Source organism: Salvelinus fontinalis, chromosome 2 (assembly GCF_029448725.1).
Source record: "Salvelinus fontinalis isolate EN_2023a chromosome 2, ASM2944872v1, whole genome shotgun sequence".
NCBI lineage: Eukaryota > Metazoa > Chordata > Actinopteri > Salmoniformes > Salmonidae > Salvelinus > Salvelinus fontinalis.
Genome location: NC_074666.1, coordinates 60,260,939 through 60,273,943, shown reverse-complemented (window position 1 = coordinate 60,273,943; position 13,005 = coordinate 60,260,939). Strand labels below are relative to the sequence as shown.

Below are 13,005 nucleotides of genomic sequence, written 5' to 3'. Positions count from 1 at the left end.
GTCACGGACACACACACACCACTCTGCACCTATGTGCTGTGTTCAGCTGAGATTGCCTTTTCTAAAATGACCCGGTCGTGCTAGGAATGATCTCATGGTTATGATAGGGTTGATAGGGTTTATCACGCGTTCTCGTTATCCTGCACCAACACCATCAGTCTTCCTGTCTCCCGTGAACCTTGTATTTGACTAATGGGGGCGCACGCTAGATTGTGTGCTATGTGCCCGCGCATCGTCCCTGACGAGAACGATGAGAACCCGCTGTACGAGCGTGATGATACCCTAGGATACTACAGTTCCACGGGTTGTCCTGTTTTGTTATTTAGGTTATGCATTCATCGCCATAAATACGTCAAGCGATCACAGCATATGAAATGCACAAAGAAATGGAATGCTCATCACTATATTGTTATTAAACCACAAAACTGTTGAATTATTGTCATCTCGATCTACATTTTGTGTGACGCGAGACACGGTCTCATATCATTCCTACCATCTCCCGTTTCCGCCTCTTGATATTGACTTGCATGCTGTTGCGCGCTCTCTCGGTCTCTCTCTCTGGTTGTCTATCTCTCTCGCTCTCTCTCTCTGGTTGTCTATCTCTCTCTCTTTCTCTCGCTGTCTCTCTCTCTCTCTGGTTGTCCTTGTGATAAGGAGATAAAGAAGCCGAACAACACTGAAGCCAAGAGACAGAGGGGTGAGATAGAAACGGTTGGAGCAAGTAGCTGTACTCATTATAGCCTAATTGATAAATGAAGTGGAACATAGCCTATGTATTGACTAATAGCCTAGCAAAGCCATAAGATGCGTCTTTCGTGATATCTTCACGGATCTTTTGATCTGCACATTTTTTTTAAACTCAGACTGCGCTTTTTCGGTGTTGTTGAACTAGATAGACAAATCCTCCGTTTTTTTTCTCATAATTATTGATTTCTGACGCCGCCAACCTGAAGTTCATCGTTATCATCTTGGCCGCCGGGATGGTGGCCTTCGTTGGAGCAGTCATCTGCATCATCGCCGCGGTCCATACCGGCTCCGCTGCCGAATCTCCCCAGCAGCCTGTGGCAGACAACCAGTCTCACTCTCCGGACGCTGGAGTGCAGCAGACTTTCACCGGGGGCTCCGTGGCGCGAGCGGGTCCACTGGGCGCTCTCCATGGTTCTGAAACGCAGGACGGAGAAGCGCCCACTTTCTTCCACGTCCCCAGCGGCTCAGACGACATTGGTGGAACTAGGCAGGTTAGCAGACTTATCTGCACCCCAGTCCCCGCCGGAGAATGCAACCCCAAAAACTTTCAGCAACAAGCCGAAGACCCGTCGCTGTTCGCCGGTGAGGACTGGGGATACCTCCGCACCACGGCAGAGGAGCTCAAACAGACAGTTCTCCAGCAGAAGGACCAGATTATCACCGACCAGCGGACCATTAGGGATCTGTCAGGCAAGCTTTCGGAGTGTGAGAGCGGAATAGAGGGGCGTAGAGGCCCGGAGAGTAGCGCGGGGCTCTGGGGAGGTAAGAGGGTAGATGAGGGCCGGCTCATGGTCCGGGACAGTGCTCCGTCGTCGTCTGTGGCACAGCTGCTCATCGCTCAGGCTGTAGGCGAGCTGGAACAGGCTATCGTTCAGATGAAAGACCGCATAGAGAAACTGGAGGTAAGGGGGAATGGGAGAAACATGTGTCATGTCTGTTGGTGTTGAATTCCACTATCACATATCTTTATTTTAAACGAACTGTTATTGTATGTTTAAATAAAGCAGTGGATAGGCTAATACTGACCCTCTCGTGAGTCAGTCGATCTGCTTGGCAGACCTCGATAGCACTCACTCTGAATTTCTACTCACGTCTCTGATGGTAGTATGTCTGTGTGGGTGTGGCTACGTGGTTTTACTGTTTAATTGAGACCATTTCCAGTTAATAGAAATCAGCGACAGGATTAGATCAGGTTAGATGACCACCTACAGATAACTGCCAAAATAAAGGAAACACCAACATAAAGCGTTGGACCACCGCAAGCTGCCAGAACAGCTGTTGACGGAAAACGCTGTCATAGGCGTTGCTCCAGAATCTCCCATAAGTGTTTCAATGGGTTGACATCTGATGACACACACACACACACACACACACACACACACACACACACACACACACACACACACACACACACACACACACACACACACACACACACATACACACACACACATACTTTAAACTTCCTATGCTCCTTTGAGTCCCCATCTTTCAAAGTCACTGAGATCTATTTTTGTTAATGTCAAAGTCCCAAGGATCCCTGACAGCAAGGATTTCAAATAATGGGCAACTGGGCATTTTTATACATGACCCTAAGCGTGGGATGTTAAATGCTTAATTAACTCAGAATCCACACCTGTGTGGAATCACCTGCATTCAATAGACTTTATATCCCTCATTTACTCAAGTGTTTCCTTTATTTTGGCAGTTACCTGTATATCAATGTCTTTAACTTATTGTCCCTAAAAATTGACTACATGCATCACATTAAAATTGATTAGATGCATCATATTCGACTTAGCAATAGCTCATTAGAGTTCAAAACAATGTTGAGGAACCAATCAGTGACTTCACCAAAATCTATTCATTAATTTTGGCATCATTTGTTGCTATTGCACCATTACGACGTCTTCTCAACCTGCTTCACAACTCAAGTTAAATTTAGCCACTTTGATTCATGGAAAACCCCAAAACAAGGACGTTGCTGGATCATTTATTAGCCCTAAACTACAGACACCGGAGAATGTGTTATTCCAGCCACCTCTGCTTCCCAATATAACTAACCCAGGGCAGGAGCAGAGGAGGGGTGGAGGAGGGAGGGGAGGGTAGAGTAATACGAAGCTGCTTTATAGCTGCCTGCCAAGCAACATGTGATGTACAACACCATTTCTTGTGGAGAAAATATCATAAATCATTCATCCGACCAGTTACCTATATTTGTCAAGAGCAGAGACCATCATATTCTTTTTGCAGCCTCTGCCTAGCACACTACTGTTATACCATATCAGTGGTGTACCTCTGTATCAGTGGTTCCCAACCGTCTTTGGTCACTGAACCCCCAGTCACGTTGGAACTGGTCTTAACAAATAATAACACATTTACTCCATGTGGAAAGGTGAGGTGCCTCCACGGGTACTAGTACCTCATGTTGAGAACCACTGCTCTGTGTGTATCTTACAGCAAGTGCCTCACTGTAAATAAGATGTGGCATTGTCTGTGTGTCTATTTGACTGCACTTCGTTTTGCTGCAGTTGTAGTGTTTTTTCCTTGGCTGACTAATGACTGCGAGGACCTTTAATTACTTGTTTTCCCTGCACTTTTTCTGTTTTTCCTGCTGCACATAATTGATTATGCATAATTAACATTTTTAAAAACTCCAGAGATTAGAGTGCTTATCTAACACGAAGGCCCACATTAATCACAGCACATTAAAAAGTGTGAGTGCAGCTCTAAAAACCGAACTGGCTCCCAGTGTTGCGTTCGAGACCGCCTGAAGTGAGACCGATTCAAGACCAAGACTGGAGAAAATCAAGTCAGAGTCAAGACCAAGATCGGGGGGGGGGGGGGGACAAGGGGTCCGAGACCGAGTCATGACCGAGACCAGAAACATTTGAATCCAATTCAAGACCATGATTTAATTTAGTCAAGTCGCCACCATAATAAGAGTTCAAAATGTCAACTATTTCTGTCTTCGTGTTTCAGACGAACATATGGATTTCTTAGACATTCAGAATGGTGAAAAAAAATGCATGCTGAGGGCAAATAGAGCCACTCTACAAATTATTCCTAATCCAAACACAGTGGGGAACAATGAGGGCCTTCTATGTCTTCAGAGAAGGGCAAAGGATTTATAAAATAATAATAACAAAAATTCGAATTTTATTATTATTTTCAATTATGTTCTGATTTATTTCTCTTCAGTTTTTGTTGGAAAGGAAAGGGTTAACACTGAATATGTTTTTCTCTTCAATCAGGATTTTTCTTTGGTCATCTCTGGGGCTAGGTAAGTCAGCCATTGTCTAGGCCATCAGAACCTAGATAAGAAGGCATCTGCCATTCAAATGTATTAGGGAAACATTTTGGAGTGACAGTGGAATCAACCAATCACATTTTGACTTGTAATCGGTGGGATCGTTTTAACAAAAAACTTTCTCTTCTCACAGGCCATCGTGCAATAGCAAGCAATAGTTTTCCCACAGTCTAGCTATCTTTTGTTGTAGACTAATTTGCAGCAGCTGTTATCGAAGAGGATGTTGTTGCAAATGTTTTATTTTATTTAACTAGGCAAGTCAGTTAAGAGCAAATTCTTATTTACAATGACAGCCTACCCCGGCCAACCCCTAACCCGGACAACGCTGGGCCAATTGTGTGCCGCCCTATGGCACTCCCGATCACGTCCGGTTGTGATACAGCCTGGAATCGAACTAAGGTCTGTAGTGACACTGAGATGCACTACTTTAGACCGTTGCACCATACAGGAGATTCTCAATTTTCAAGAATAACTTTCAGCAAGATGTTAACCTTTTACTGCAGTGGACTAAATCAGGGTCACACAGAGTGATTTTTGGTAGTCAAACAAATCTACTTTGAAACAAAAGTATACACCTCATACACATTGTCAAAAAATACAAATAAAATAAAAAACCTGTACCATGTCAGATATAGAGTTGAAATGTATAAAATGTTTCGTTTGCATCCCGGTATTACACTTTACTGTATGTACACCACAGAAGACTGAAATATAACAAAACTGTTGACATAGAAACACCGGATTGTAGTAAAAAAAAAAAAAAACGTAATTAATTATGAAATTAGGACAAATATTAATAGCATTCCACCCATGAGGCCAAAGAGGGCGCTTTTGGTCATTGACTGCAGGAAAGGATTCTTTCAAATGATCATCATCTGGTGAGTGGAACTGTGTTTTTTGTAATAATTATGTATTCTTTTTCTGTTTTTGCTCAATCTGATTGGGTGGGCCTGGCTCCCCAGTAGATGGGCTTGTGTCCACCCAGGCCCACTCATGCCTGTGCCCCTGATGCAAACAGCTCATGATGACTGCATTGCACATCACAAATAATCTACGAACCAAGACTTCGGACCAAACTTTTTCAATACCTGGTTTGCATACCCATTGTCGCCTTAATTAGCATTTACTAGTAGATATTTTGAAACGTCTGTCCTACCCTCCCGGCTACCGATGTCATTCTTCTGTGAGCTGCTCCATGATAAAAACAGTTGACAGCTGCACACTCCTGCTTCCTGCAGATTATATTCCTCTGAAACAAGGCTGTGTGTGCAGGGCGCATGTAAATATATTTCACCTGCTTTGCAATTGTGTAGGCTACATTTGGCATGATTTTACTATTGTACTACATAATTAACAAATTGTATACCTCCACTGCACCGGTATCCCTCCCTCCCACACTCCTTCCCTCCCACACTCCCTCCCTCCCACATTCCCTCTCTCCCACACTCCCTCCCATGAAGTCAGATATCGGACCGCTGGCGTTCCCTCACAACCACACGGATGCAGCAACTGCGGTGACTTCAAGAGGGGCAGGTGGTGGTGGGCTCTCTGAGGCCTCTGATGGTTGGGGTGAGGCAGGGCTAGTGGGGCAGGCCGGGGCAGGGGATGGACCAGAGCAGTGGCCACGGATGGAGGATCTGGAGGGGGAGCTTGAGAGGAAGCTGGAACTCCTGGAGAAGGAGAGGAAGGCCCTGCGAAAGGAATCCCAAAGACACAGGCAGGAGATTGACCAGGGGATCAACTCCCTACACCACCGCATTGCTGGCCTGGAGGAGGGTGAGAGAAGGGGCAGAGGGATAGGTGTAAGAGAAGATCAACGGTCATGAGTGATACTCATACCTGAATGATATTAATTGATATGGTGGGGGAGGTTACGAGTCGGGGACAATGAACTATAAATGATCTACCAGAAAGGTAACGTATTATCAATCTATGAAAATGTCTTCAACACATTATGACACAGAATAAGAAAAAAGAAAAGAATAAGAATAAGAATAAGAAAAAAGAAAAAAAAATCCAAGTGGAAGTATCATAGAACAGAGATGAGATATCCTGGGGGCAGGAAGGAAGTCAAATGTGTGATGTAGCCATTGCATAAACCCCCAAAAGACAGTACAAAGTCCTAATAAGAGAAGTCTATTCAACATCCCCCCTACCGAATTACCTCATTACTCAAATACTCTTTCCCTCCCTCTCTATTTCTCCACCCATACCTCCTTACCCCAGGACTCTCCGAGTACACCTACCCCGAGGGCTACAAGCTGTCCTTCCCAACGCGTACCAACTATATGTACGCGGTGGTACAGCACCCCATCCCTGAGCTGCGTGCCTTCACCGTGTGCCTCTGGCTGAAACCTGCCGAGGGGGGCATCGGCACCCCTTTCTCCTACGCTGTGGCGGAGCAGCCCAACGAGCTAGTTCTGCTGCAGGGCGTGCACACCCCTGTGGAGCTGCTCATTAACGACAAGGTAATGGAGGAAACAGAGTAGCAGTATTTTAGGGCACACTGAGTTAGACACAGCACAATTAAAGCTGTAGCTATAACAGTACCTGGGAGCTTACTGTGAAATGATGTCTACGACCAAAATGGCACTCTAGTCCCTATGTAGTGCACTACATTTGACCAAGGATCTGGTCAAAAGTAGTGCACTACATAGGGACTAGAGTGCCATTTGGGACAGAGACAAAGCACCGTTTAGGCTAGAGCTAGGAGTATAGTGTAGATTAGCATGATGTCATTATGGTAATACGATGCCTGGAAGGCATAGAGAGCTACCTAGCTGGCTGTGCCCTTGAGGAAGTGCAGTCCGTGCCTTTGAGAAAGTAATGCTACAGTCCCCAAATGTTACTGTAATAAAATAACTGCCTTAATGTATTCCAGGGGGACATTTGTTTAATGTCTCCACACCGTGTGTTAAGCATCAAGATATCAGCACTTTAAAAGCACTCTCTTTTATCTAACATAATATTGAGTTTCAGTCTAGGATACTCTGTACAGCACATGGTTTAGGATCAGTACTAAGAACCACTTCATCGTATGATTGATTGTCCATTGATTTGCTGTTGGTACCATTTGAAATACTTCATTTGCACTCTAATATAGTCTGCGGTATCACTGCATTACCTGCAGTATAGCACTAACACTCATACTAACCCGCACTGTTGTCCTCCCACCCCTAGGCGGCGGAATTACCTCTGAACCTGTCCCGGGGCAGCTGGCACCACATCTGTGTAAGCTGGAGCCAGAGAGGCGGGGCGTGGCAGGCCTACCAGGGGGGCAAGCTGAGAGGAGAGGGGCAGGGCCTGGCAGCCTGGCACCACATCAGGCCTGGGGGAGTCCTCATCCTGGGGCAGGAACAGGTAAGACATGGAGGGGTTGGTGTTTTGGTGAGGTCAGGAGTGATGGGTGGAAGAGACCGCAACGGCATAGACCTATAGGGGGTTGTTGTTTTTAAAGGAGAACATATTTTATTGTTCATTGAGATATAGACACAGGGGTGAAATGAAAGGGGGCAGATGAGAGGAACATGCAGAGTTGAAGTGGGGGACTTGAACATCAAACCCCAGTCTCTCAGGGCAATGCCAAGTCCGGAGTTACCACTAGACCAAACTCTGAAACATCCCTTCCTCTTTTCACCCCTTTCACTCCTCCACCTCCTTCTGCCTGTAGGACACTCTGGGCGGACGTTTCGACTCGTCCCAGGCCCTGGTGGGGGAGCTATCCCAGTGGAATGTATGGGAGCGGGTCCTGACCCCCAGCGAGGTGTCCAGCCTGGCCCACTGCAGCCAGCACGGCCCCCAGCCAAAGGGTAATGTGGCCCCCTGGACCAACCGGGAAGTAGAGGTGTTCGGAGGAGCCATCAAGGTTCCCCGGGAGCCCTGCGCTGCTAAACGCATCAACAGCCCACTGTGAGGAGAAGGGAGCCAGGGACCTTATTCACGAAGCGTCTCAGAGCAGGACTAGTGATCGGGGAAAAATCAATACAGTTACATATCGCAATACTATTTTGGACGATATTATAGCGCTACTTTTTGTTATTGTTGCTAGGTAGCGTTAGCTTGCGCTAGTCAGCTATGCCTGCGCCAAAAATCCATTTTTTTTGTTGCTCTCCATCTTCCTTTTAAATAGTGAGGCAACATGTTTTCAATGCTTTTATTTCCATGCCTGATCTAAACTAATTTTCTCACGCTCTCTTGTCTTTCTGCAGCAGACATAAAGAGAGCAGTATCTTTGGAACATCAAATTGCAATAAAATCGCAGTATCGAATCGAAATACATATAGAATTGTGAGAATCACAATACATATCGTATTGTCACCTAAGTATCGTGGTAATAGTCGTGAGATCCCTGGCAATTCCCAGCCATAAGTAGGACTGTACATGTCATATTATACATGTAATCTTATTTATTATGATCTAATAGGCAAAGTTGATCTTTCATCAGCATTTCTACTTTGAGACTGAGAGCCCTGAGCTGTGTTCAGTAGGGCAAAACATTGTGGAGGTAACATATTTCTATCGGAACGACTTGTTAAGTAGAACAGCAGGAATGCCTAACTGACATGTAGATTAAGGAATCATGTGAGCTCTATTCATCACATTTCTATCTGCAACGTTCAGTATATTGTACATTGTGGATTTGTGAAGTAAATTGACGGGTGGAGCTCGGGTGAAAGGGAGTAAGGGCATAGGGGATTGAAGCACATTATTAGAAGTGGGAGTAACACTGGTTTCGTAACTACTCATAAAGACTATTTATCCCTCAAGGGGGAAATGTTGTTTTTCTTTGCATGTTTTATTTATCTATGTTTTACATCTATTGTTGGTGAAGTTTATTCAGAGCTACAGGACGGAGAGTGGGTAGGCTAGGCATACGTACTTCTACATTTGAACTGCTGCTTTGGACTCGGTCTGTGGCCAGGCACTAGGCCATGGGAGCCCATTTTGTTTTCTCAACAGGAGCTAAAATTTGGCTATCTATAGCTTTCTCTATCCTCTGACTTGTGTCTAACTGAAGGGGATAACTCAAGTGTACATTATGATTTTATACAACATTTTATATGCAGACATTAAGAACACACAATCGTGTCTGTATCGCATTGATTTGTGAAGTACTTTTTTTGTATCAACTTGTTTCAAAAACAGCATTCTTACTGTCTCTCTTTTCATATTCCTTCCCGTTAACATTTGTATAAATAGTCTGTATCCTAGTAATACAGTATGGCTAATCATTCTCTGTGACTAATAAGAACTACAGATATAGAGATATCACCTCATTTAAATTCAATAACTGTATCCAGTAATGTGAACGTGTGGCTTGAATTGATCCAGAAAATATGTCTTCGACTTAGCCAGTGGTATTACTCAAGCCTATTGGTTAACTTTGTTGCACAATATGGTATAGCACGAGGTTTGATACTTTCTAGACCACCAGAATAGGTTTTGGTACCAAGTTGTACTGAAATGTATAAACGGTGTTATTTATATAATGCTTTTATATTCAATGTAAAAAGTTACAGAAATAACAACGGGTTTAAATGCGTCGTTATACTGCAATACATGTATTCATTTGAGGAATCAATGCACACACATAATTCAATGTATATGAAATCCCCCTTGATCTTCTACACCTTGCGACGTGCGGTGAGGTCTGAGGCCGGGCAGGCACATTCTACTGAGCCTCATAAAGGCTCATAAAGCTGTGTTTATCGGTATGACACGATCACAACGATAACCATCAAACAACCACAACCAACCATCAAACAGCAGCAGATAGGCGGCGCAACCATTAGACACGCTTTCAGAGGCTGTAATCGCTTGTGCCCCACGCAACTGCCCTGCACGAACAGGCGACTTTCAGCACCACAGACAGCGACCCAAGTGCTAGCGAGTAGGTCTCCTTGTAGACAGCGCTACACACACAAAATGCCTAGTAGTCAGCACTACTGACTGAGATGTATACTTGCACTTCTCTGGTCTATGTGATAGACATGTGATGTCATTAGACATGTAATGTCATAACAGTAGACAGTGCTACTGTACATTCGTCAGCTGAGGAGCTGTCCAGGTGATTTGTCTGGTACCATTTGTGAACTGTGCAATTCGACAAGATCAGCCTTAAGTCTAACAAAAGTACTTGGCATATTTAGACAGGCTCTTGTTTGCTGGTGTTACATTTTTGTGACATTGTTTCACATTTTTTGCAGTCCACTTAGCCAAGGAAATTAAGTTCACCAAAGTGGTCAAACCTGTCTCTCATCTGAACATTGATATTGTCCAGTATGTTGTTCCCCCTCTCTACTCTGATCGGCTGTTTACTACGAGTTTCCCTTCGTGCCAGGCCAAGATCATTGCATTTCTGCTCGAATCACTCATAGAAACGATCAAAGTCGTGTCACTGCCGTCCCAGTGCTTTCGTTGTGTCACTGATCTGGATATGGCAGACACCCATATCCATCAATTTGTTCTGCAGAACACAGGAGAGCATCAATATCCTTGAAAATTCCATCATAGGTCAGGAGCAAAAAGGAAACACGGTGGCGGTCTCTAGATGGGTTGCTAACTGTTGTGGTGGAATTATTGTAATCAAAAGGAGAGACTTTTAAGATTCCTTCAAAACATTCAAACTTTATTATTTAATTACTGCAGTAGTGGAGCTGGTCGGTAATCACCCCTGGAGGTGATCACTGAGAACTCAGCGAGCTTGTTTCAGCCACAGAATTTTATAGCAAAATCCATTCTCCGTCAGTCTGCATGACACACAACAGATGTATGGAAGGGGTCACAAGGTTAAGATTTTCTACGAAAGATACTTATAATTCACAGCAGACAGTACCTGCTGTAAAAACATGAGAACTCATTGTGTAGAGACCAGTGTTTGGCCCCCCAACTCCGTACTGGAGCCATGTCTCCCTGGTACCGTATAGAACAGGAACATGAACTCATGCTCTGGAAAGCGGTATCCCCAAAGACATTCTTCCAGCCTTGGTAGAACACTCCGATGAGCATTCTAACAACCCCTTATTATGTTGTATAAAACAATCATTTGATGCAATAACAGCATTATAACATAATCTTGTAATTTCCACCATACTGTAAAAAAAGAAAATCAATAAAGGAATGTAATAGCTCCACATAGTGGCACCTAGGCCTGTTTGATGTGCTGGCAGTGTCATCGTTGCCGCAAAATGCCAACTTCTGTTTACCTAGGTAGCATGCTGTAACATCAATTAGCTGGGGCTTTCAAAATCTCACGGTTCTCTTTTACCTTTGCATTGTGCATGCTGATGTTCAATCTCCGTTGTTCATTCAACGCCAGATCTATCCGCCAGCTGCCAAATGTCTTAAGAGCTATCTGGCTTTGGACGTGAGACAGGTTTCTCATAGACAAATTGTTCAAGTCGCAGTAACCGACTCTTGTCCACAAACTGTCACTGGTGGAGAGCAGCAGGCAGGGGAAGCAGTAGAGTCGGCTGCTAGCATTGCAGCCACAGAGCCAGTCGTTCTGTTGATACCGCTCAGATTGAAATGATCGTGTTATTTTCTGTCCCTTCTTTAGATGTAGGTCCCTAAACTCAGGTGTTGGTCTTCACACCGCTTCGCTAAAAAACTATTTCAGATGCAATGTGTTAGCCATCCTAATCAGCTGACTTTAGCTAGAAGTAAAATTAATATAACTATCAAAAAGGCAGCAGATAATGTGTGTGACATCCATAGGCAGGAGCTCTGGCTATCCTCTTGCAAAGCTCTCTACCTGCCTTTCGGCATCCGTTAGCTGGCAGTATAAGGTAGAAACACGAATGTGTAAATCATGTCAATGCCTTTCATTGAGTTTGGATTTTGAAGCGCTGGAGAAAGGTACACGGCGAGTTTGCCTTTCCCCTGGCCTCCTTGTGCATTTTGTACCAGATCACTGCACATTTGGGAAGTAGTAGTACTAGTACTGACATCTATTTGATCATGCAGAATTTTTTAAATTATTGATAACATTTATATTTATTTATTTTTCATTCGTTTTTTTTTCATTCATTTTCACACTGCCTACCCTGCCTACCCTGACCGCACGTCACTGTCGCTGTCCCTGGTTCTGACTTAGTGGCAAGTGCCTGTCTGGGTATCTTTACCCATATTAAAGTAATGTCTATTCATTTCTCTGCTGAAGTTATGATTCCAACATCATTCTGCAGTCTGATCAGTGTTTTGCCTGCCTCTGGTCTGTTCGGCTCATGTCTGCACTTCTATGGTCTCTGTGATGTTGTGGCAAACTGTACAGCTTAGAAAATTAACAAGCCAGATATTTTCTTTATTAACCAAACAATGTCTTATGGCCGGTGTTTGGAAAATTACTCTTTGTATTACCTGTATTTGTTAACAGGTTTTTACTTAATGACTTCATGTGTAGGTCGATGTTTAGGCACATTTGGCATCTTTGTCTTTTTCCTCTCTTTTCCTGTCAGAGTTGGTATACTCTATGTGTGTTTATGTCCTTGTCTTCACTGGTTTTGAAATGCACAGCCCGAAAAGCTCAAATGGCCAAAAATAAAGTCTATTTCGAATGTGAGTACTGTGTATTTCCTTTCTTTTCCTCTCGGTGTCAATTAATAACCTACTACATCTCCCCCAGTTTCAAAATTATTGATTATAATGTCAGCCTTAGATGGTGGCTATAACACATGAATAGGAAATTATATTCAATGATTTTCACTGTGCAAGTTCTAAATGTGATTGCATGAATTTGGACTTTGTTTGCAGATGAGCTACTATGTGTGTGTTAGGCTACTTAGTGACCATCCTGTTACTCACTAACACACAAACCCTCACACTGCTGCCAGTCACATCCTGTGCTGTCCAGGACACACGCCACAGGCTCAATTTAAAACACCACTGCTCCAAACATACTGAATTGTAAACACACACACACACACACACACACACACACACACACACAC

The 13,005-nt window shown here is 44.1% G+C and overlaps 1 protein-coding gene across 1 annotated transcript; it reads left to right on the top strand.

The window, feature by feature from the left end:
• The first annotated feature begins 304 nt into the window (after positions 1 to 304).
• Positions 305 to 12,617, top strand: LOC129822404 (neuronal pentraxin-2-like). The gene is made up of 5 exons (XM_055880668.1): positions 305 to 1,649; positions 5,518 to 5,833; positions 6,284 to 6,525; positions 7,238 to 7,417; positions 7,728 to 12,617. The coding sequence occupies exons 1-5, from the start codon at positions 981 to 983 to the stop codon at positions 7,968 to 7,970; spliced, it is 1,650 nt and encodes a 549-aa protein (XP_055736643.1). The 5' UTR covers positions 305 to 980; the 3' UTR covers positions 7,971 to 12,617.
• The last annotated feature ends 388 nt before the right edge of the window (positions 12,618 to 13,005 follow it).